Source organism: Nelumbo lutea, chromosome 7, assembly GCF_056320005.1.
Source record: "Nelumbo lutea isolate HS-2025 chromosome 7, American lotus-T2T, whole genome shotgun sequence".
Classification (NCBI taxonomy): domain Eukaryota; kingdom Viridiplantae; phylum Streptophyta; class Magnoliopsida; order Proteales; family Nelumbonaceae; genus Nelumbo; species Nelumbo lutea.
The window spans coordinates 5,107,507-5,129,420 of NC_142690.1; the positions used below are offsets into that span (position 1 = coordinate 5,107,507).

General features: G+C 39.4%; 2 protein-coding genes across 8 annotated transcripts; both read right to left on the bottom strand.

The window, feature by feature from the left end:
- Positions 1 to 949: 949 nt before the first annotated feature.
- Positions 950 to 11,716, bottom strand: LOC148844773 (E3 ubiquitin-protein ligase BIG BROTHER-like). 7 transcript variants are annotated; one of them, XM_088953657.1, is made up of 11 exons: positions 11,261 to 11,716; positions 11,033 to 11,116; positions 10,822 to 10,906; positions 10,479 to 10,578; positions 10,208 to 10,369; positions 9,673 to 9,907; positions 8,284 to 8,318; positions 8,114 to 8,158; positions 5,045 to 5,172; positions 1,387 to 1,495; positions 950 to 1,269 (listed from the first exon to the last, which is right to left on the bottom strand). In XM_088953657.1, exons 5-11 carry the CDS (start codon positions 10,346 to 10,348, stop codon positions 1,228 to 1,230), a joined length of 735 nt encoding a protein of 244 aa, XP_088809783.1. In that variant the 5' UTR covers positions 10,349 to 10,369; positions 10,479 to 10,578; positions 10,822 to 10,906; positions 11,033 to 11,116; positions 11,261 to 11,716; the 3' UTR covers positions 950 to 1,227. The 7 variants fall into 7 exon arrangements, with proteins under 7 accessions (XP_088809783.1, XP_088809786.1, XP_088809787.1 ...); XM_088953660.1 differs by having other exon boundaries at positions 11,058 to 11,116; positions 11,261 to 11,699; XM_088953661.1 differs by having other exon boundaries at positions 10,822 to 10,898; positions 11,261 to 11,616.
- Positions 11,717 to 18,652: 6,936 nt separating this feature from the next.
- LOC148844774 (pentatricopeptide repeat-containing protein At2g22410, mitochondrial-like) lies at positions 18,653 to 21,205 on the bottom strand. Its single transcript, XM_088953448.1, has 2 exons — positions 20,623 to 21,205; positions 18,653 to 20,481 (listed from the first exon to the last, which is right to left on the bottom strand). The coding sequence occupies exons 1-2, from the start codon at positions 21,059 to 21,061 to the stop codon at positions 18,944 to 18,946; spliced, it is 1,977 nt and encodes a 658-aa protein (XP_088809574.1). The 5' UTR covers positions 21,062 to 21,205; the 3' UTR covers positions 18,653 to 18,943.
- Between the last annotated feature and the right edge of the window lie 709 nt (positions 21,206 to 21,914).

Consider the following 21,914-nt stretch of genomic DNA (forward strand, 5'->3'; position numbering starts at 1 on the left):
TCACCACCTCTGGCTCTAGAACCATTATCCCCATACATACACTCCTAAAAGTGTTCCATTCCCCCACCATCAGGTCCATCACCTACTCCACCTTTGGCAGATGCCCAGCAGACCTGCAACTTTAGTCGATGTGAACTCTGGGAAATTAAAGTCTATCACAAACTTGTATGCGTTCCTTCCTCCATTGGTTGGAGTGAAGGAAACAAAGCGGCTGACTAGCTTGTTAACAGGGGTCACCTCGAAAATCATGTGCATTCGTCTTGTGCATCTGGTTGTCATGTTTATATTTCCATTTTGCATTTCATAGCGTCAAGACTCAAGAGAATATTATAAGATGTTCCTGTTAGATAAAGATGTTATTGTGTGCATGTTAATAAACAACAAGAGAATATTATATTATAGGATATTTATCGGCTAAAAATATTATTTCACACTGTGACACGGTGCACGAACTAGAGTGTCAATTCCACGAACGTGTGAGAATTATCCTGATACTGTGAATAAACATTCGCATTACCAGTCTGAAACAAACCAGCATGTGAAGATTCTCAATTTCTAATTCATCCACATTCAAATAATATAATCAAGCCAACGACCAAACCAATCTCGAAAACTATAGCACGTCGACTAATGGTAAATAAAATACAAGCGTCCTCCATGATGATGAGTGAGGCAATAGAGTTGAGTTGTACGCCTGCCTTCACACTTCAGAACTTGAAGCAAAAACGATTGATCTCTCTCTTTTCTCACTGTGAAAAGAGAGTAATTTGACCTATTCTGACGAAACTTGGCATCAACATGGACCCGTTTGGGAAAGCAACTGCATTAACAGTCACCACTGACAACAATTTTATGAAAGCAAAGCTAACATTCTGTCATGACCCCATCTCTGGTAATATCAAGCTGAAGACACTCGTGTCAATAATCACTGTAGTTCGAGAAAGCCACATAAGAATCAAAACGAAACTCGTTTACATACATTCCATCCTCCAAGTGGAGAAATCAGGTTTGAAATGTTCATCATATCCAATTATTTTCAAGCTAGGCTGGTCCTACTCAAGGAAACCGTATAAAAAAGAACAAGAAGAAAAAGAGAATACTGGGGCCTCATTTAACACTCTAACGGAAACCAAAACCCAAAGCCGTGGAAACAGAACATGTTTGAAGCAGTAAAAACAGATTGCAGGGCATTGCTCCTTTTCCTCAGAGCTGACAGTTTCAGTGCCGTCACTCCTTGACAACTACCTCTGTATAGCAAACCGGGCATGCCTGATTAAAAAGAGAAACAAAATAAAAGAGATAGGTCAGAAGGGAGAAAAGGATATATATGTACATTTATGAATTACAGACCATGTCAAATTTAAATCAATATCTTTCTCAGCTGACCTTGTTAATGCTGAGCCATCTAGTGATGCAGCCGCCATGGTAGATATGTTTGCACGGCAAGGTCATCTGCCGGTCTCCTCTTTTATATTCCATCTGACAAATCACACATCTGTCTTCCAGCAATAACAAGAGTTTTTATTCATTAATGGAGTACAGAAGAAGGTGAAGGGGTCAAGAAATTTTTCTTGCAAATAATCTGGATCACCACGACATAACCACCTATATAAATTTCCTAATAAAGAGCAAATATTTGTAAGAGCTACACCAAGACATACAATAATGACCAAAAACAAAGTCAAAGAGGGTCATTTAGGAAGTTGCCCCTTGAAGATTCAAAGTGCATACAAAAACCAATTATGCACTTGCATATTGACTTTTACATTTCATTCGTCAATGCATTAGTACCCCATGGTATTATTTCCATTTCATGATGGGCATTTCTTTTTCTTTTCTAATCTCTGCTCCATGCGAACTTTGTTTCATGAAATAATGCCCATGCAATTAGGGGTGTCAATGGACCGGTTTCGGGTTGGACACCATCCGAATTGGAAGTGATATGGACGAACTGGATGGTCCTAAAAATGATATGGACGCGGACCGGTCCGAACATGAATAGTCCATTCATAGAATGGACCGAAAGTGGACAAAGCCACCAGTTCGAATGGTCCGTTCAATGTTCATTTTCGTTTGAACTTTAAGCATCAAGTGTGGAAGCTTTCGAAGGGTAGGGTTTAGCATCTCTGCGCCTCCATCGCTCCATCCTCAATCTCCCCAGCGGACGACGGTATTTCGTTTGATCACCTGATTTTGTTATTTCACCATGCCTGATGCCATGTGCTCTCTCTCTCTCTCTCTCCCCCCCCCACCCCAGGAAGTATACTTTGTTCTGGTGGAGAAGGCCCCATCCTTGCCGAGAAAGGATTATCCGAAGCCATTAATCTTCCACGACGGACAGGTGGTGGCAAGGCCTACACCATTAAACGTGTCGGCAGTGCTACTGTGGGTACCTATGGGAGTCATTCTAGCCAAATGCATGATTCAGTTAAAAGAGTGATAGATTAATTCAGATTTTTTCTTTCATTTTCTTTTCTTTTCTTTTCTTTTCTTTTCTTTTTCTGTTTTAGAAAGCCAAATGCATGATTCATTGTATAGACACTCATGATATGAAAAATGGGAGTTTCCAAAGGGAAATGTTATTTATTTATTTTTTCTTTTTGTTTGTTTAGTTCAGTATGTACTGACAGTTACGTTGAGAGGGGTTCACTGATACATTGTGATATTTTGAACATTTGCCCAACTGTATTCATAGTTAATTGACCCTGTACATATATTTAACCATTGTTTGGGATTACCAGGTTTTGATCATTTGGGTTAGGCTTTCTATTTCTTTTAGGACAATAAATTAGATTGGACATGTAATTGAAAAACCCACTTCACTGATTGGACCATGAACAATAAATTAGTTTTTTAACATACCTAACAAAAAAATATCATCATTGAAATTTTAAGTTTTTTTTGCCTAAAATAATTGATTTTCCTGTTTATATTCTGGCCTTTGATGCCTATACTTTTAGATGTTAAATTTGTTTTTTCAATTTGGGCTTTTTACTCTTTCATTTTAAGTGAAGTCTATGCATATGATGTCTTACACTTGATCTCTAAGGTAAGTTCATGTATTGACAAGTACATAGAATAGAAAACAGCTCTAAAGGGTTGCTCTCATTAGAGAGCCTGTGGAAGTAGATATCAGCCATGTGATGGTATATGAGGGATTGGCTACAGTGGACTACTGCTCTGTCAAATTCTACAAGCCAGAGTTATAAAAGATATGAAAAGATATTAATGGGAGTTTGGAGACCATACAAACGTAGGTAAAAATCACTAAAGCACCCTGCACAAATATTCCTGCATGACCCAAATATGCTCCCTAACATGGAGGAACATTTTACTTGTTTTTTCTGTTTTTCCCTTTGACCGATTGCAGAGTGCATTTTTGTTTTTGTTGTATCTTAAGACCTGTTATTTGGGGTGTTTAAATAAAAGTTAACCCCACCTTACCTTGATATTTCAGATAGAATTGACTGAATCTTCATCACCTGCTTCACTGTCACTGCTACTGCTCCCACTCCCATTTCCACTCTCACTCTCACTGCTATTCTCACTGCTCCCACTTGAACTTGAAGTTTGCTCATCTCTTTCTTCAGCATTCACCTGAGCCCTCAAGGCCTCTGTGGCATTAGGGCCCTTTTCTGCCTCATCATCACTGACATTGAGGGTTGGAATCTCTAAAGGTAATTCCCCAGACAAATTGTTCTGATAGACATAGAGATATATGAGGGTTGGAATCTTCCAAATGCTTATTGGAATCTCTCCAGTCAATCTGTTTGTAAACAACGCAAGTTCCTCTAATTTACTCAAAGATCCCAACTCACTTGGAATTTTGCCTTCGAGTTGGTTTTTCTGCAAGAGTAATTCCTTCAAGGAATTACAGGTCCCAATCTCTGGTGGAATTACCCCTGACAAAGAGTTCTCATTGAGGTAAAGTATCTCCAATTTAGTTAGTAATCCAAAGGAAGAGGGGATCTTACCTGTTAATTTATTACCCAGAGCTGCCAAGAATCTTAAGCCACTGCAATTGCCCAAGCCTGATAGTATTTCTCCATCAAATTGATTGTAAGTCAAGACCAACTCCTGCAAATTCCTGCAACTACCTAAACCCCCCAACTTTATCTTGCCCACAAGTCAGTTGGAACTGACATCCAAGTAAGCAAGGAACTGAAGATTGTTTAGGCTCTTAGGCAAAACTCCAACTAGCTGGTTCTCAATAAGATAGAGTTCTTCCAATTTAGTACAATTCCCAATAGATTCTGGTATCATCCCTGATAATTGATTCCTATAGAGCCACAGAGATGAGAAGGTTTACTGAGACGTTAATGGTAGTGACCCACAACTGAATCGGCAGATGATGCAGTAAACTGCTTGTGTGTAATGAAATCATATCCTTTTATTTTCACTTTTAATGGCTTTCAGATGACGTTAATGGCTTTCAAATCAGTTCAGATGACGCAATAAACTGCTTGTGTGAAATGAAATCATATCCTTTTATGTTGATTTTTAAGTATGGAAAACATTTAATTTGGACTGAATTGGGTCCAATCCGGTCCATTTGCATTTCAATTGGACCGGATTTGGTCCAGTCCATTTGTAAATGGACCGATGTTGGACTGGACCAGATTGGACCAAATCCAATCCAATTGACAGCCCTACTTGCAATTACTGATAGACTTGTTTTAACAAAAACATAAAAACACATGAGCCTCAACATCTCTTTGTTGTCACAAAAGGCTAGCTTAGCTTTGTGTGTTTCCAATCTGATGCATGCTATGTAACTACTAATGATGCAGTTATCATCAATGAACCTGCCATAGTTAAGCCTACTAAACTAGAGCTGATTCTGTTTTGCCAACAGGAATGAGATTAGTTATAAACATATGCTTATCAGATAAGAGGCAAGGTAACTTCAAGATTTGGATGAGAAAACAAAAGTTAAGATTGATGTTTTAGAGCATTAATTAAATATTTAAAGCTCCAGATGATAAGGGAGGAAAAGATACTATTGTAATTTCAAGGAAACAGCAGTAAGAAGCCTAAAATTTACCTCTCCCCCCGGAATCTTTTCCTTGAGAAGAACCCACACTTATATTTTGAGATTGGAAGCTGCAAAATCTGTTCTTGAGAAAGACCTCGACTATGGGTTCCAACTGCCTCACCTAGATCAAGTAGTTCCTGTGATGAAAAATTATGTTGCTTATCAACCAAATTATGCATGATTATGAAGAAAGTAGGTCTTCATCATTTAAATCAATAGGAATTTTGATAAAAAGTTAAGTCTAAGGTCTTTATGTGAAAATATTTCAAAAACAAATTTGATTAGTGAAACTTGTAATCTGAGCATTTCCAGAGATCCCAACTCCACAAAATTCAGTTTGGAGTTAATTGATATGCCGATCTAACTAGTGGTTATCATTATGCTAGTAGAAGCAGGTAAAGTATCATACTGATAAACTACATCTAATAGCTAACGACCAAATGTGGTAAAAATGGTCTTCCAAAATAAATTAAACCAAAGTCATGCTATTTCTCTATCAATCACAAGAGCAATTCCATACAATATTGCAGATATTATCATGAATATAAGAGAAATAATCCCCCTGCTGAATGATCTGCTTTAACTTTATAATTGAGAAAGTATAAAGACAATAACGTCCTCAGAAAGAAGCAGACGGAAAATGCAACAGACACTTTTTCACAACAGAGACACTGGTAAGCCAACAATGATACATTAGAGAAACTAAGGTTTGCATTGAGAGTCAACAACTAACAACTAGAACAAATAAATAGGTCATTGTTTTCTGAGGAGATGCAAACACTTGCATTAGGCTATTGAAGAAAACTACAACAAGCCCAATTTCAAACATTGCTGATTTTCAAAATGTCATGATGCAATCTTGTTTCTACAATTTTGGGTATTGGTTTTAGCCAAAATGGCACTCTCTACAAAAGATGTTCCACTTAGATACTCATCAGACAACTTTCATTATAAGTTTATCACTATGATTTGTTTTCTAAAGATAATAACATAATAAATATTAGTGAGCATTTGAGAAAAATTAGAAGGACTAGCTGAATCCATAATAATCACTCAATAAAACATGATGACATCTTAGCCATTTTCCAGAAGCACAGATTTATTCATAATTAATTAGAGGAAGTGAAAAACAGATTAACAAAAACAAGAAAAACAAACCACACAAACGAGCTATTCAGCTGAAACATTTGCATGATCCACTTGGATTAAGTCTTCCAACCCAAAGATCCATCAGTGCAAGGATGCGTCCAAACTAGTGTGTCAAGGACAAACCTTTTGTGATGTAAAGGCCAAGGGAAGCCCATTGGTGGCTCCAATAAGGTCAATGGCATTGGATCATGACCTCATTGCGCATGGACAGAGCTCTTCTCTGGCTCATGCCATTCCGTGGCAGGCATTGCTTATGTGTCAAAGAGGGGCTATGCCAATAATGCCAATGTTAGGCAATTGCTAGGCCATGAACACACCTGGATGTTGTGGCAAGGGATAACTCAATCAGCTTAGACATGGAGCTGGTAGTGATGGGGCATAGTTATGTCCAACCCACATGAGGTGTAGTGCCAATCCATGCATTGTCCCCATGAGCAAAATTGTGATGTGACAATTGTCCCCATGAGCGTTTGAGCATGTATGCACCCATTAGGAACCTTGAGAGATATGTAGCATTAACTAGGGCCACTCTGTGAGGGATTTGTAGTCTTTGGAGTGCCAAGGGTAGGCATCTGACGAGGTCAACCACCCCTCCTCAAAGAGGACGTTAAACTTTTGAGACTCTGCTTGAAGAAGACATCGAGGATGCCAAAAGATCATATTGCAAAATTTATGATAATGCCACTCAACGCAGTCCACCAAACATAGGTAGACTAAGCCTGCTCTTAGACAGTTAGACCATCACAAGGTGGTTTTCATCCTACCATGCATTCAATAAATCCATATCATCTTCATTTAACAAGCAATTGGACATACAAAATCGATCATCTAACCAGTAACTATCTGCATGAGTTCACCCAAGGGTGCAGAGCAGAATTGTGATGTGACAATTGTCCTCTTGTGGTTTAGCAACATGAGCTGAGCCCAAAACTATATTTATGGCATTCAAAAACTTGATGCAGAATGATAATCAATATATGCAACTTGTAGGTTAATACATGGACCTGGTCATAAGTATAGTACAAGCATGTATGTTAGCCATACATCCTCATGTTTCAAGGCATGGCAAATATTCTTTCCTTTAACCAAGGATTACAAAAGAAGATGTTCATTCAAGAAAAGAAGGTTTTCCTTTAACTAATGCAGAAGTGCTACTTAATGTTGAGAATAAAGTTCAACAAAACGATACAATAATGTGGTGTTTTAAAATTGAGAGGTACAGAAATGTGCAAGGGCCTTCTAGTGTCTGAGGCACAAGAATAGGAATGTGCCTGGACAAAGAAAAGTGCAAAACACATATGCATAACTATAAGACATTCAAATTGAAAATGAATGGAAACAGATGCAGATCATACCAATTCAAGCATATGAAACTCTTCAATGTGTTTGCTAATCTCCTGGTTGCAATTTATCAAAAAAAAAAAAAGATAATCTCCTGGTTGCATTTCTTCAAGTAGTTTTTGTGATTTTGGCCATAGTTCATTCTATTTTAGGATAGGGATCAAAGATTAGTTGTATTTCTGATGCTTATTTAGTGAAAATTTTGTTATCTGAGAACCTATCTGCAACAACTAGGGTCTAGGGCTTCAGGTATTCAAAAGGATTTTTTATTTTCGTTTCTTGTAAAACTTAATAGACCATTACAAAAGTATAAATCACATAAAAAATTAAACAAAAAGAGCCGATGAGAAAGGCAATCCAGGCACAGGCTCACACCTCTTGAAAGGGGCACCACTTGGGTTAATGTCAGGTGTGTGCCTTACAATGCACCTTACCTGTCTACCTAGGTACAACTTTCAGAACACTGATAAAAAAATTGAACATAATGTTCATCTAGATATGAAAGCACAAGTTGTTTGTCAAGCAACGCCCTTCAATAACATTGTAAGAAAAGAAAACAGTAAGAAAGCAAAATCATTTGGGGCAAACCTCGTAAGTCATGTTGTCTGGGTCAATATTATCTTGCCAAAACATCTGCAAAAAGTGAAATAGAAAAAGGAATGGCTTAATTATTTACCTTTGAGAACACTATAAATGGGTTCAAAGTCCAGAGGAGAGGGAAAATAAAGTGGGGGAAAATTGACAAGCAAGATTAATACCTGAGAACTACTAGTATTATTTTGATTTCGAATGCCTGCAAAAAGTGAAGGATGCCTGTTAGAGATGGATGCACACTAAAATGCCAAATCTTCAAAAAGAAATACAATTTGGAATAGAATTTCAAATAGAGAGGAACGTAAATGAAATAAAGATATCATAACATTATAAACTTAAAATGTAACCACCCGCCTTAAGGCCTGTAATCATAGATGGGTTTAACTCCAATACAGTAATGGATGGAATCATCTCACATCTATTTTTGTACTGTTTCTAGGCATCCAGAGCACCGAAACATGAACAAAGCATTTATAGATGGGCTATGACTGATTCTGCTTTTGTAATCATGCACTAAACCATATGGGAGCATTCTCATGCTTCATGTCTTGAAAGTCCCATGCTTGAAGCTTTAGACATCCAACATTGCCTATGCATGAAAAACCTATTAAAACAAGCTATAAATGATTAAGGAACCTGATTCTCATGCTGGATTCAATTGGATAACCCAGGAGATTCCCAGGTTATTTGGTGATTTGACTTTCATGTGCATAACTAAGCCACAGTTAGATACCTTGGTTTGGAAAGGTGATGCTGAACTAAACGAAATAATTGTTATTTTTAAAAAATTAATGCCAATTTGAGATGATATCTAGAACCAATTAACCAAAAGATGGTTGTTTGAATATGCTAAAACTCTCCTTTTGACATGGATTGCCATGAATCATGAATCACAGCTACATACAAAAAGCAGGCAAATACCAGGGCAGACCAATTTAAGAGTTGGGAAGTTTAAGGGGTCAATCCAAATAATACTATTGTCAACAAGCACAATCAAGGCCAACACAACAAAAGGACTCAAACCCACTGGAAGAGCACAGACATAATGACCAACACATGCTGACAATGACAAACAACCAATAAGACTATAAAAAAGTGAAGCAATTAAAATCCAAGATGATCAAAAGTCAAACTTATCCATTTAAAGAGTTAAAATTATAGGATCTATGATGTTGATGGGCCATGCATATTGGTGTTGCTCACAAGATTCTTGCTTATGTGCCATATCATTGTTCATAAACAATTGGATGACATTACATTTCAGAAGCAGCTTTTGCAATAGGTGAAATCACCTATTGAGTTACCCGATAGGTGATTAACAGCATCTTTTCAACAGATGTTTCTTGATTGAAAGAGCTCAGAACACCAAATAGAAAAAATTCTTGGTAACTTAATAAAGTGATTCCTTAAGATGTGAATGTCAATATTATTTGTTGATTTCTTACCAAACTGCTGATAGCTTCTATAATAAAGTAAATGCACCATGGTTCCAGTAAATGTTTTCATCCATAAGTGAGAATAAAACAGGTGAAGGGAACTTAGAGTTAACATACAGTCTTCAGGTGTAACATGTGTAGTTGTGCTGCCATTTCCTCCACGCATATCTACTGGTGTCAGCTCTTCATTGCTCATCATTGCTGAGTTCTCCCAAGCTTGCCCACTAGGTTCCATTCTTGGAATATGATCATTTACCTCATAAGTATAATTGTGGCCATAATATGAAGTTGTTCCTGAGCCGGATAATCCAAATTTGTATGAATTTGCATGCATTGACCAGTATGCACTTTCCTGCAAACATATAGCAGCAAAAGAAAAGAAATCTTATGTAAAAACGGTTTCACTGTTAAGGAAGGGATTTTATGTGAAGGAAACATGTGCGTCAAATTTTTAACCATTCTAAAGAGATGGACTAAACATCCTGCACTGCTTTGCAATATCGATTTTCTCAACCATCGACAATCCATCTATAATATCAAATTTCCAGCCTTAAATTTGATAGTAATTGAAAGCGTAAGGAACCCCCACAATAAGCTACTTGCCAATTTTTAAAAACCAAGGAATTAGAACCTAGATGGCAAAGAGAAATACCTGATCATGCATTGCTCCTCCAAGAGAAAAATCTGCCTGGGCGTATGTGAGGCCTTCAAACAAATCCATAAAACTCTCCGTAATAGTGTATGGAAATCCAGTATTGATGTAATGAACCTCCATCTGCCTGTTCCCGTTCATGTCGAATCACCTTTTCGATGTCTACAGAAAAGCAAGCCTAAACATGAGAATTAAGAAAAGTAATTTGGCCTCAGGGGAAGAAAAAGAAACCATAAACAAAGCTCAAATGCGTAAATTGCTCGATGGCTACCTTTTATTCACACAAAATCAGAAGTACTGATTGATTTAGATATAACTCAAAAGCATCGCTTGTTCGCCAATTACTTTCACCTCTTTGTTTCTCCAATTACCTGAACAGAAAACAAAAACAGAACAGAGCAATTAGAACTAACAGTTACAACTCATCACGTGGTACTGTTAAAGAATTACGCTCCTCCTAATTAACTTTGAGTAATGTTCCAAGAGCAGTTAAAGCGCTTAAAGTTGGTGGACGACATAAGCCAACAAAGCAGAAACTATAGCACATTCAAACGAGCTTCGGACATTTTAGTCGATCCAATCCTGATTCACTGGAAATAGTTGCAAAAGATTACCTAGAGCTCTAAATTCTAGGGCACAGAACTCCAAGCTCACAAGACACCAATCAGCATTGATCGCTCTCTTCGGTTTTCTGAAACTCTTCAACAAAACAGAAACCAAATCTTAGATTCCCGAGCAAACTGACGCAATCTTTAAAGACATTTCCGTAACATCTTTAATAGAAACGCCAAAATGAAGAGATTCAAGGCAACGAAGGCACCACACCTCATTTAACAACAACTCTGCATACCTCTGTCAGATTTCTCCTGATTTTCTGAGATCACTCCGGAGAAAAAAAAAAAAAAAGAACTACGAAAACCAGAAAAGAATTTAAGGAAAATTAGATTTTACGTCCAAAAACATAGAAAATGCAGTTAAAAAATCAGTACATGATCTCCATTGACATTTTCGTTTCTGCAACCACTCCACGAAACTAAAGAAGGTCATTAATACCTCATTTTCCATCAAATGTTCAATGAATTCTTCCAGAAAACCAACAATGCTGAGATTGCTCGATCGATTGACAAACGGAAAAAAAAAGAAACCACGCCAATGTGTTGAAATAGAAGATCAAACAGATCAAAGAAGAGGAAAAAAAAGATTAAAAGTTCAGAAAATTGAAATTCCAGGCAATAAAATAAGAGAGAGAGCGAGAGATTTAGGAACCGACATTGATCTGTTCACGAGTGTATGTTTTATAAGCTTAGATTAGAGAAAAACGGTCGTGTTCGAGCTCTTCAGCTTCGAAGTTTCTCTCCATCTGTATCAATCTCTCTCTCTCTCTCTCTCTCTCTCTCTCTCTCTCTCTGTGTCTCTCTGTTGTGGCGCTTTTATGCTGGTTTCAGCGACACGCGACACCAACTAGACGAGAAACTCCGATTTCTCGCGAAACGTTGATTCGACAAAAAAAAGACAGGATTTTATTGGAATTTATTTGTTAATTATTTTAATATTTGGTGATACAGTGTAGTCCGCTACCAAAAACTCCTGGAGCGTCTAGATCGCTGTTTTGTCCATCACTCCTGTAATTAGGGCTTTGATCCATTAATAGCCCTAATTGGTTGAGACATTCCGGGTGGAAAAGAGAGAATGAAGTAAAGAGTGACGAAAATGGGAATAAAAGCCACACATTCCAATGGTTCTGGTCGGGCCTAATTGGGTTCGGCTTGAAATATTCAATTCCAAGCCGGACCATTTTTTAAACCAACTTGACTGTTTTTTTTGGTAATGAACCGATTTCTGATGTGGAAAGTTGTAAATACGAGTACTGTCAGTGTCAGACCCGGTTCAGAAAAAATAAATTGAAAAGGTCACTGGGCCACCGGTTTGAAATTTTAACTGGCGATTTGATCATTCCAACCATTGAACCGTAAAAAAAGAAACAGCACTCAGAAAGCTAAATGGGTCCACCGGTTTGACCATCTAATCCGATCCAGGTCTAACAACAACGGTAAAGAATAATGACCAATATATTAAAAAAGGTTGATCTGGTGAGAGCTAAGCAGGCAATAAAGCCGGGCCGTTGTGGTTAAACCGATGGGTTAGCAGGGTTGAGGTGACATCTCTTGTCCAGTCACAGGGATAATTAGAGTAGAGTGTAGTAGACAGCCTAACAATGCAAATTGCAAAGTGGAAAAGCCTTCACCAATTTAGGGTATAGTTAGTGGGCCCAAGATGATCATAGCCGTCTATTAGCTTCCTATTGGGTCAGACAATGACAATCTATCCAACTAAGAATTCTTGTATTGGGGGCCCACACGTTAGAATGTCCAAGGAATACCCATGTATGTACCATTATAATATTGCCATTGAATTATAATTTTATAATTAAAAAAATTGTTCATTAATAAAATACAAGGGAATGTTAAATGATTCTTGCTTCACGTGGCTACAAGAGATATCCAATACTTTGACACCAATCAATCTCTCTCTCTCTCTTTGAATTAACCGGATAACTAATTAAGAAGAGCTTTTAAGGATTGGGCAGATTAACAACGCTTTTCGGTGACTGTTTGGAACGTATTATGGGAGGAAGTGACTCTTTTTTAAAAAAATGATAATAATACCAAATACTACCTATATTTGGTGTTCGTTTGGGGAGACTAAATTTTAGCGGCTTCAGGCTTTTGGAGGTGAATCCTACGGCGTATAATTTGAAAGGATTGAGCTCAACATTCAGCTAAGATGGTTCAACTGCTTTTGAGACACTCCGGATAAACTACATAAAGAGGTTGAAGCGGATTATCCAAAAAAAAATGTTTCACTAACAGGTGATTCGGGCTCTCCAAATTTGTCATCAAATATAGGTTATTAAAGGCTATCCCTATAAAGCCTACATAGAAAGTCAAAAGCCGCTGCATTCAGCCTTCCAAAGGGGTATTTGGTGTAAAATCCGGAGAGTCAAATCGGCTGTCGGCCAATCAATCAGTTGATGGGCTGTCCACTTTAGCTTCTTTGAATAACTTATCAGTGGCGCCTTGTCAAGATTATCTAACTTCTAAGGCACTAAACCAATTGTCTAACAAACATATCTTACGTTATTTGAAGCGAGGTAACTTCTCCAAAGGCAAGTGAAGCAAAGATTATCTTCAGCTTAACCCTCCCAATTGGCATGGTATTGACTGTTGAAGCTGTGGCTTCCGACTTTCCAAAATGGGTCCCATACAACAGCTTATTAAGTTATGTTTGGTGGAAAATCCGGATAGCCCAATTAGACTAGAACACTTCGAGGTTCAAAAGCAGTTGAAATAGGTTAGCTGAATCTTCCGCTGAGCCCTTCAAACTCCAAAGGGTCCTTATACTTCTCTCAGCTTTTCTGGCATCATTTTCTCTCTAGTACCATAATTTCTCCGCGAACCGCTCCGTTTGTGTAGGGGAGTCGGGCCACGTGGCAACTCTATTTAGGCTCTTGAGTTTGATTGTGCTGCTTCTTACGTGTGTTCATTAATTGGAGAGAAATTTGTTGTCTGAAAATTTCAGCCAATGAGTGCTAAACAGTAAACACAGTAGAGCGCTCGTGACTTGGGCTCAATGAGAAGGCACTCACTCACTCGTAACTCACTAACTCCTATTCTTTTCACGTTTCATCAATGATGTGGGACCGTCCAGATGGAGGGCCCAGTCGCCCAGGCCTGGTTGATGAGGCTTAAGACGGAAACCAGAGCTCACAAAGCAAAAGCCTTGAATCACGTTACGAATCACTGTTTCTCTTTTGCAAAAGCGAGTGAGAGAGAGAGAGAGAAAGAGAGAGAGAGAGAGAGAGAGAGAGCGCAGGCGAATTGATCGGACTTGTGATGTCTACAAAAAGCGAGGGGCTCTGGGGCCTGGCTTTCGCTTTGTGTTTACGCAACAAAACCATGACGCTTCTTCTCTTTTTCACTCCTGGTTGCGTCGCTTCTATGACGCCCCGCCGTAAAGAAATCGTCTAACCAGCAGCAGAGCTCAGCTCCTGCTTTTCCTTCCTCTTCTCTTCTCTTCTCTGTGCCTTCAATGCGCCCAACTGTTCCACTCAATTTAACGCGCGGCCTCATTAAGTGCGCCGGCCGCTCGGCCGCTCGGCTGCCTAGCTAGCTGAAAGCCTGAAACCAAGGCCCCAAAGGCCGAAAGCGAGTTTCTAGTTTCAAACTTCTAAGGCCTGAAAGAAACCCAACCGTTTGTGCAATAAAAAGCTAGAGAGTGAGTGAGGACTTGTGAAGGACACGGGAGAAGCGTTGGGATCACGATCAGGCGGGCCGCAGGGATTCACATGAGGCCCATTGGTCGTACCATGGTACATAGAACCTGGGGCTGGGAGCTAGCTGCTGGCAAAGGTTGAAGTAGAAAGATCCATGCAAAGGACAAGGGATCTGTGTTTGGTGTACATCATTTAAGTGCTTTTAAGGAGACAAAAACTCACTAATTTTAACTACTTAGTATATGCCCAACAATGCCTAGGTGGTTGCACTTGGGATCTCTCACCTAGTACAAAGCCTGTACTCCTCAAGCTGTAACTGTTGAAATTTGATGCTGCCATGCTTCTCCTACTGAGATATTCTACTTCTATGTACTACAGCTAGAGATAGAATCATAGAATCCTATTTACATAAATGTTCTGTTAGTCCTGTAATAAAAGGTTCCAATTCCAAGGATTTTGCTTTGGCTGATCGAGACAAAGCTTGTTTCATTTGGATCAGGATTCAACACAGTATGGAGGTTCCAGCAAACCAAAATTTCTACAAACCAAGTAAACAATGTTAATGGGTCCAAGGGATTTCTAACTGCTGCTTCCTAAATGTACCAAAGAAAGTAAGATCAAAGAATTTCATCAACTTAACCGGCCAAGGATCTAGTGCTATCTCATACATACTTTTTTTTTGGATTGATGGTTCATAATTTTAGTCTTTATTGGTTGTACTTTTTAGTATTATATATTAATTGGTGGAACCCACAATTAGTTTACATGGTTTAATGCAATCAAGTCTTCTCCAATATTCTTTTCCTTTCTTTTTCTTTTGTTTTTAAAGGTTTTCCTCTCCCTTTCTGTTCTGCAAATTTATGGTCAGCGTCTATCCCACCAACTATTTACTTTATGGTCACTGAGAGTTCCACAACATTCCAATTGAACTAAACTTTGTCACCCCACAAGATTCAAAGGCATTTGGGAATTAGATGCCCATATGGGCCCCCTAGAGTTGAGCAGAAAATAAGCTTCAGAGGCTAACTTGTCTGATATTTGCAAGGGTTAAAATGGATCTTTTATCAAATTGGTTCAAGTAAGCTTTTGATTAGAGCATTTTCCAGCCAAACTCAATGAGTCGACCCAATCCCAACCCATCAAAGTTTTGTTTCTTGTTGGTTTACAACATTAATTAAACATATAATAAAATGGTTGAAAGAAACCACCAAACCCATACCCTCCGTAATGACCAAACCTCAAAGGAGGTTATGTCGGTTGAGATTCGTTAGGAATCAGTCTCTCACATTAACAAAAGTTACAGTGTAATTTGTTTATCTGCTAACGTATCCCGAGGAAGACATGTTGTTGTCAGGGGATGCCGGGTTTCAAACTTTAGGTGTCATTGTAAATGACAAAGGAAAAAGTGAGTCATTCCCAGTTCAAATTCAACTACAAAGAAGCTGAAGCTCTCTTTAGTTTGGGATATAAAGCTTGTAATCTGGGGAAGAGATGCTCGTGATGCCATGACTATTGCTTCATGAACTTGTAGAAAACCTGGTGAACAAGCAAGGAAGAGGGGCCTGGGGCCTCTGATCTAAACCCAATTTAATAAAATTTCAACTGATTATCTACTTGAATTGTAGCTTTAGAAATTGAAAAAATAAAGTGTCTTAGCACATGATACAATACACAATTGTCTATTATGATTTTAACTTTTAAACACATAAGCTCGAGCTCGATTAAACACCGCTAGACGCCACATAAAACAACCAAAGTGGAAACACCCCTATTGGGGGAAAATGCAATAAAATATCTTGTCATCCTTTTTTAATTCATTGGGCTACACAGTGGGCGTGGGGAGCCATCCCCCATACCCATAACCCTCGCCAACTCTGGTGGCAGCGGGATCTTAATCCCAAGTCTCCTCTACAACGAGCCAGAGACCCTACCAACTGAGCCACCATTATTTGGTTGTCTTCTTGTCATCTCATGTGAAGGTTTTGTCATGTGCTCAGAAGCCTTTACAACCCATAATATGGTCAAAATAGGACTGACCAGACACAGCTGCACAGAATTCGGACGTTATAGCCCTTTACCACAAACTAGGAAGTATTCCATGTTTCAACATTATGTGATAGAAATTATGATGTTTATATAGAAATAGAAAGGAGAAGGAACAAAGCTTCACAACTCCACTCTTGTAGTTCATACAAACTTGGCAAAGGCTTTCACGGTCACGACTCCTGATGTTGATTGAAAATTTGAAGAGAGAGAGAGAACCAAAGCAAAGGGCCCAAAACCAATGTTGTTTACTCCTTTGGTAATGGAGGACCAGAAGGACTTTGCCTAAAAGATGGTCGGATGGTCCTGATGTTGACTAAGACCAATATTTGGTGTGGTCGATATAACTGAATGAGAGAGAGAGGGTTAAATCTCGTGAAATACAATTGCCTTGGGGTGTGCTAGACGACATTCATTTCTTTCACGGGCCTGTAATACAGCAGCCACCTTTATTTTTACCATAGCAACCCAGAAACCAAACAAGAGAAGCTAAGAAAGAACCGAATCCGAGTTAGGTTCTCTTTCTTTCATTGGTACCTGATACTCTCCGTCTCTGATGTAAACGTCAAAAAGCAAGTCAAAAATAACCAAAGGAATAAATTTTGGACATGCTATTCACGTCACTAATATATATATGGAGAGAGAGAGATCATAATGATCAACTCATCAACCCTGTCACAATATAGTCAAAAGAAAGAAAAATGAAATATTTGAATCTGAATAACAGAGGGAACGGTATCATTAGCAAAAGGTTATAGTTATGGTAATGAAGTTCTCTTATATCTGTTCAGAAAGCATTCTAATAACTCTCTCTCTCTCTATCCGGCAGAATATGACTATCATTATGAAATTGGGATTAGCAGCACTTATAGCTGTCTTGAGAGCTGTTTGACCAATAATAACGCCCGTATAATTAGGCATTTAGGCTCCACATCAGCCATAAAGTGTATATGCCCCACAACCACTCCAATCTCTTCGTGCGCATGGCTGATGTGGGACCTTGTTATTGGTTAGACTGCTCCCAACAGGCTAACACAGCCGGATTAACTTTGGCTGTTGGGGTCTAACAGCAGGGGCTGTTGAGATAGTTTTGGGCTGGGCACGTTTTGGGCAGTTCACCTATTCACGCCTATACTTTAGTTATATAATTACTAATTTATCCATTCTCATGATAACATGGCATTTGCAGAAATTCTCTCAACAACATAGGCTGTTGGCCCCCAACAACTAAAGTTTTTCCAACACAGCCATCAGGTGCAGCTAATTTGGACCGATCATTTTTACATTATCTACTGTCAGATTTCTGTACCAAGTGGACTTCCATATTGTAGCATAGTAGCATTTGCCATGTTTGTTCCTTTCCTTTCTTTTGGGAAGATGAGAGTTTCCTCATGGATGAGTAACCTGTGGTCCACTGAGGTCAAACGGATGGCTATGTTTCAGTTTAGAAATCAGAACCATTCCCCTCAAAGATCAGGCCCCAAACCCCAAACCCCAAATACTCCTGTCAATTTTCAGAAGAATCCACTCCTGTCGGTCATGCATCACCCAACATGTTTTGTCCATTGAAATTTTGTGAAAACAGATCTACCAAGTTTTAGATGATATACCAGCCTTTTACAGGTGACATTCAGAAAATGGGTTCAAACATAAGTGAGTTTGATGGGTTGATTTTGGCTTCCTGTTGAGAGAATTTTGGGTTGGGCACGTTGAAGGCAGTTCACCAATTCACAGGCATGCTTTTGTTTTTACTCAAAATAAATTAACGGGCAATTACAAATTTGCCCACTCTCATGTTAACGTGCCCAACCCAGAAACTCTCTCAACAGGAAAGGCTGTTGGCCCCAACAGCCAAATTTTTTCAGATTTTGATCGGTCATTAATTTGGCCACATTAGACAACAGGTAACTCGGTCATGACTCATTCTTTTCCACTGGGGGAAACGACAGCATCTCATGGTCAAATTTCCATAACTGTCATCATCCTTCAAAGATGGGAGTTGTTTGAGTAGATTGCTTCGCCATTGCAATAACTACCTAAAGGGAGACCAGATGGCACCTTGCCTCTCCATAGTCAGCCCAATTTCATGATATGTTAGAGCTAGATCTCATAGGGACCATTGCTTGATGTAATGGTAAAATCTCAAATTGACAAGCACAAGAACATGGATTAGAGTCTCACAGCGGCCACTTTGTGTGGAAAAATGCCAGTAATCAGGTCTGTATTCGGTCTACCTCTCCCAAGACCCCGGTAGCTAGGACCAGCATTGGGTAATGGCCTTTATAGAGCTAGGTCTCATGCCCACAACCTCTTGAGAACTAGACTAGAAAACACAATCTAGCACCAACCAACCGGAGTCCTCTGAAATCACGTATAGATTCAAGTGATTATGATCATTGACCCTCTGTTCATCTCTTTACCTAAGAGGTCTCTAATAAAAGACCCAGGGTATTAGAATCAATTCCTGCATCAGTTACCAATGAAGAGCAAAAGAGAAAGCTATCTATAGAAACATTTATTTGAGGAACACCAGAAACATAGCCATCAATCTCTAATTGCCTTGTCAATTGTATCAAACATTCATAAATTTCCTGGGTCTGTGGATGTGATCTGTCTCTAACAATGAATTCGTAAACAATGCCATTCACCTCAATCGAACTACAACCAGGAGTTTTCTCGACCCCTCTCTCCCTCATCATCACTCTCACCTTTCCTGCTTTCTCCCACATGTTTGCCTCCACATACATGCTGGCAAGCAACACATAAATGCCACCATCATGAGGATCCAACTCAAGAAGTTTTGATGCTGCCCATTCTCCCATTGCAACATTACCATGAGTTCTACAAGCAAAGAACAGGGCCCCCCAGACTACAGCATCTGGCTCTATTGGCATACTGTCGATTAGCTCTTCTGCCTCATGCAAGAAGCCAGCCCTTCCTAGGAGGTTCACCATGCATGAGTAGTGTTTAAGTTTTGGTGAAATTTTGAATTTTGATTTCATTTCAGTGAAAAATCGACGACCCTCATCAACTAACCCTGCATGGCAACAGGCAGATAACACCCCTAGAAAGGTAACTTCATCTGGAACCAAACCAGTATCAATCATCTCCAAGAAGTAGGAAATGGCATCCTGTGCATGCCCGTGTAGGGCCAGAGCACCTATAATTGCTGTCCAAGTCAATGCATTCCTCCCAGGGATCTCTTGGAACAGATGGAGGGCCTTTGTGATGTTCCCACACTTCGCATACATATCAACTAGTGCTGTGCCTAAAGCAACATTTATCCAAATTCTGTGCTTTTCAATATAATGATGAATCCACACCCCTACGTCAAGAGCTCCAAGTTGTGAGCAGGCGGACAACAAGCTAACCATGGTCACTTCATCGGGCTTTATGTTCATTGCCTGCATTTCATGAAATAAAGCCAAAGCCTCCTTACAGCGATTGCACTGTACATAGCCAGAAATCATGGCATTCCATGGCACAACATCCTTCTCAGGCATCTCATCAAAAAGCTTCCGAGCAGCATCTAAGTGTCCAAACTTCACATACCCAACAACCATGGTAGTCCATGACACCATGGTTCTATGTGTCATGCCGTTAAATAACAATTCTGCCGACTCAAGACTCCCACATTTCACATACATGTCCATGAGCGCATTACTAAGTGGAATCGTCATTTTTAATCCTCTTTCCTCGATATAACGATGAAATTCTCTTCCCAGATTCAAATCTTCCATCTGGGCACAGGACGAAACCATCCCAATCATTGTCACCTCATCAGGCTCAATTTTGCCCACCTTCATTTCTCGAAAAAGTTCTAAAGCCTGGCCAGGCATCCCCCTCCGAACATAACCATTAATGACAGAATTCCAAGAAACCAAATCTCTTATGCGACTTCTATCGAACAATCGCCGTGCACCTTCCAAGTCTCCGCACGAAACTAGCATATGGATAGCTGCATTGTGTACAAAAATATCAGAATCAAAACCTAAATGCACGACATGCCCAAAAATCGCACAACCAATACCGATCAATGACAACCTAGCGCAAGCTTTGAACAAGAAGGGATAAGTATAATTATCCGGGCATGACCCACCGTTCCTTAACATCTGCATATACAGCAGAAACGCCTCCTTGGGGTTGTCACTTTCGGAATGCCCTCTTATGGCTATATTCCATGAAAAGACATTTGGGTTTTCGGTATTAGCAAGGATCGTATTACAGTAATCAAGGCTACCCGATTCCGAGGTCGCACAGAAAGCGACCAAACGACTCAAGGCGAGTCGGTCTGAAATTAACCCGGTTAAGATCATCTGAGCTTGAATTTGCTTCAACTGGTTCATGGATTTGCATCTTTCTAAGAGAGAGAGTAGGGGATTTGTTAGAACAAATGTATGGTTTGTGTTCCAACTGGGTTTTTCTTTATGTGGTACGACCAAGCGAGTGTGGAGACAAGAAACAAATGGATTGCACTTGGACAGAGGTCTTGGAAAGCCACGCAGAGATCTCAGTTTGATGAGAAAGAAAACGATCATTAGGTTTTCTTCAAGGCAGGTGGAGGGTGACTCGTGACTGAAGGTCCTTAATCGTCTGCAGAGGACGAATGGACTGACCGACCTTTTGAAGAGAGGCTGTCTGCGATCGAAATTGTCTTCCAAGCAAAATTTACCGGGGCCCGGGGCCGGGGGTTCTGGTTTCTGGATGTCAGTGGGTCGGATTAAGAAGTCAGTCCCCACTAACCCGACCTTATGGAGCTTGGATCGAAAACCTAGAGGCTAGAATTAACCTTATCAGGTGTCCGATCGGGGTGGTTTGAGCTGTGCCCGTGCTAAACCCGACCCGTTCACAATGCTGCTTTTTATCATATGCATGTATAGGCTTGGTAGTCTTAGACTCTTAGTCGAGTATAGCTGAACTTTAAATGAGACGGATAGGATTTGAGTAAAGTTAAACCCATACTAAACCCGAATATTTGCCATACCGGTACAATCAATGTTTTCGAATTATCGTTGACCGAGATGGTTGAATCTTATAGACCGAAAATCGTTTAGGAAATTGATTCCATTCTACTCCAAAACTGGTTATCAGCCAAAAACCATTAAATTGATCAATAATCCATTGATCCATGCGGTCAAATCATCGACTCGTTCAATGTTTATGACCATTTTTACTTTTAATTATTTTTTATTTTTTAAATTTTTTATTAAAATAGGCCATCCATTCAAACCAGGTGATGGAACCATCGACCTGAAAACCAGTATTGAATACAATACCCCACAAAGCTGAAAAGTTATCCTTGCGGGTCCCCCATATCTGAGGGTACACGTGCCCACTTAAATATCTAGTATAAATTTTGAAGTTTTCTCTCTTAATTGCAATTTGGAAAGT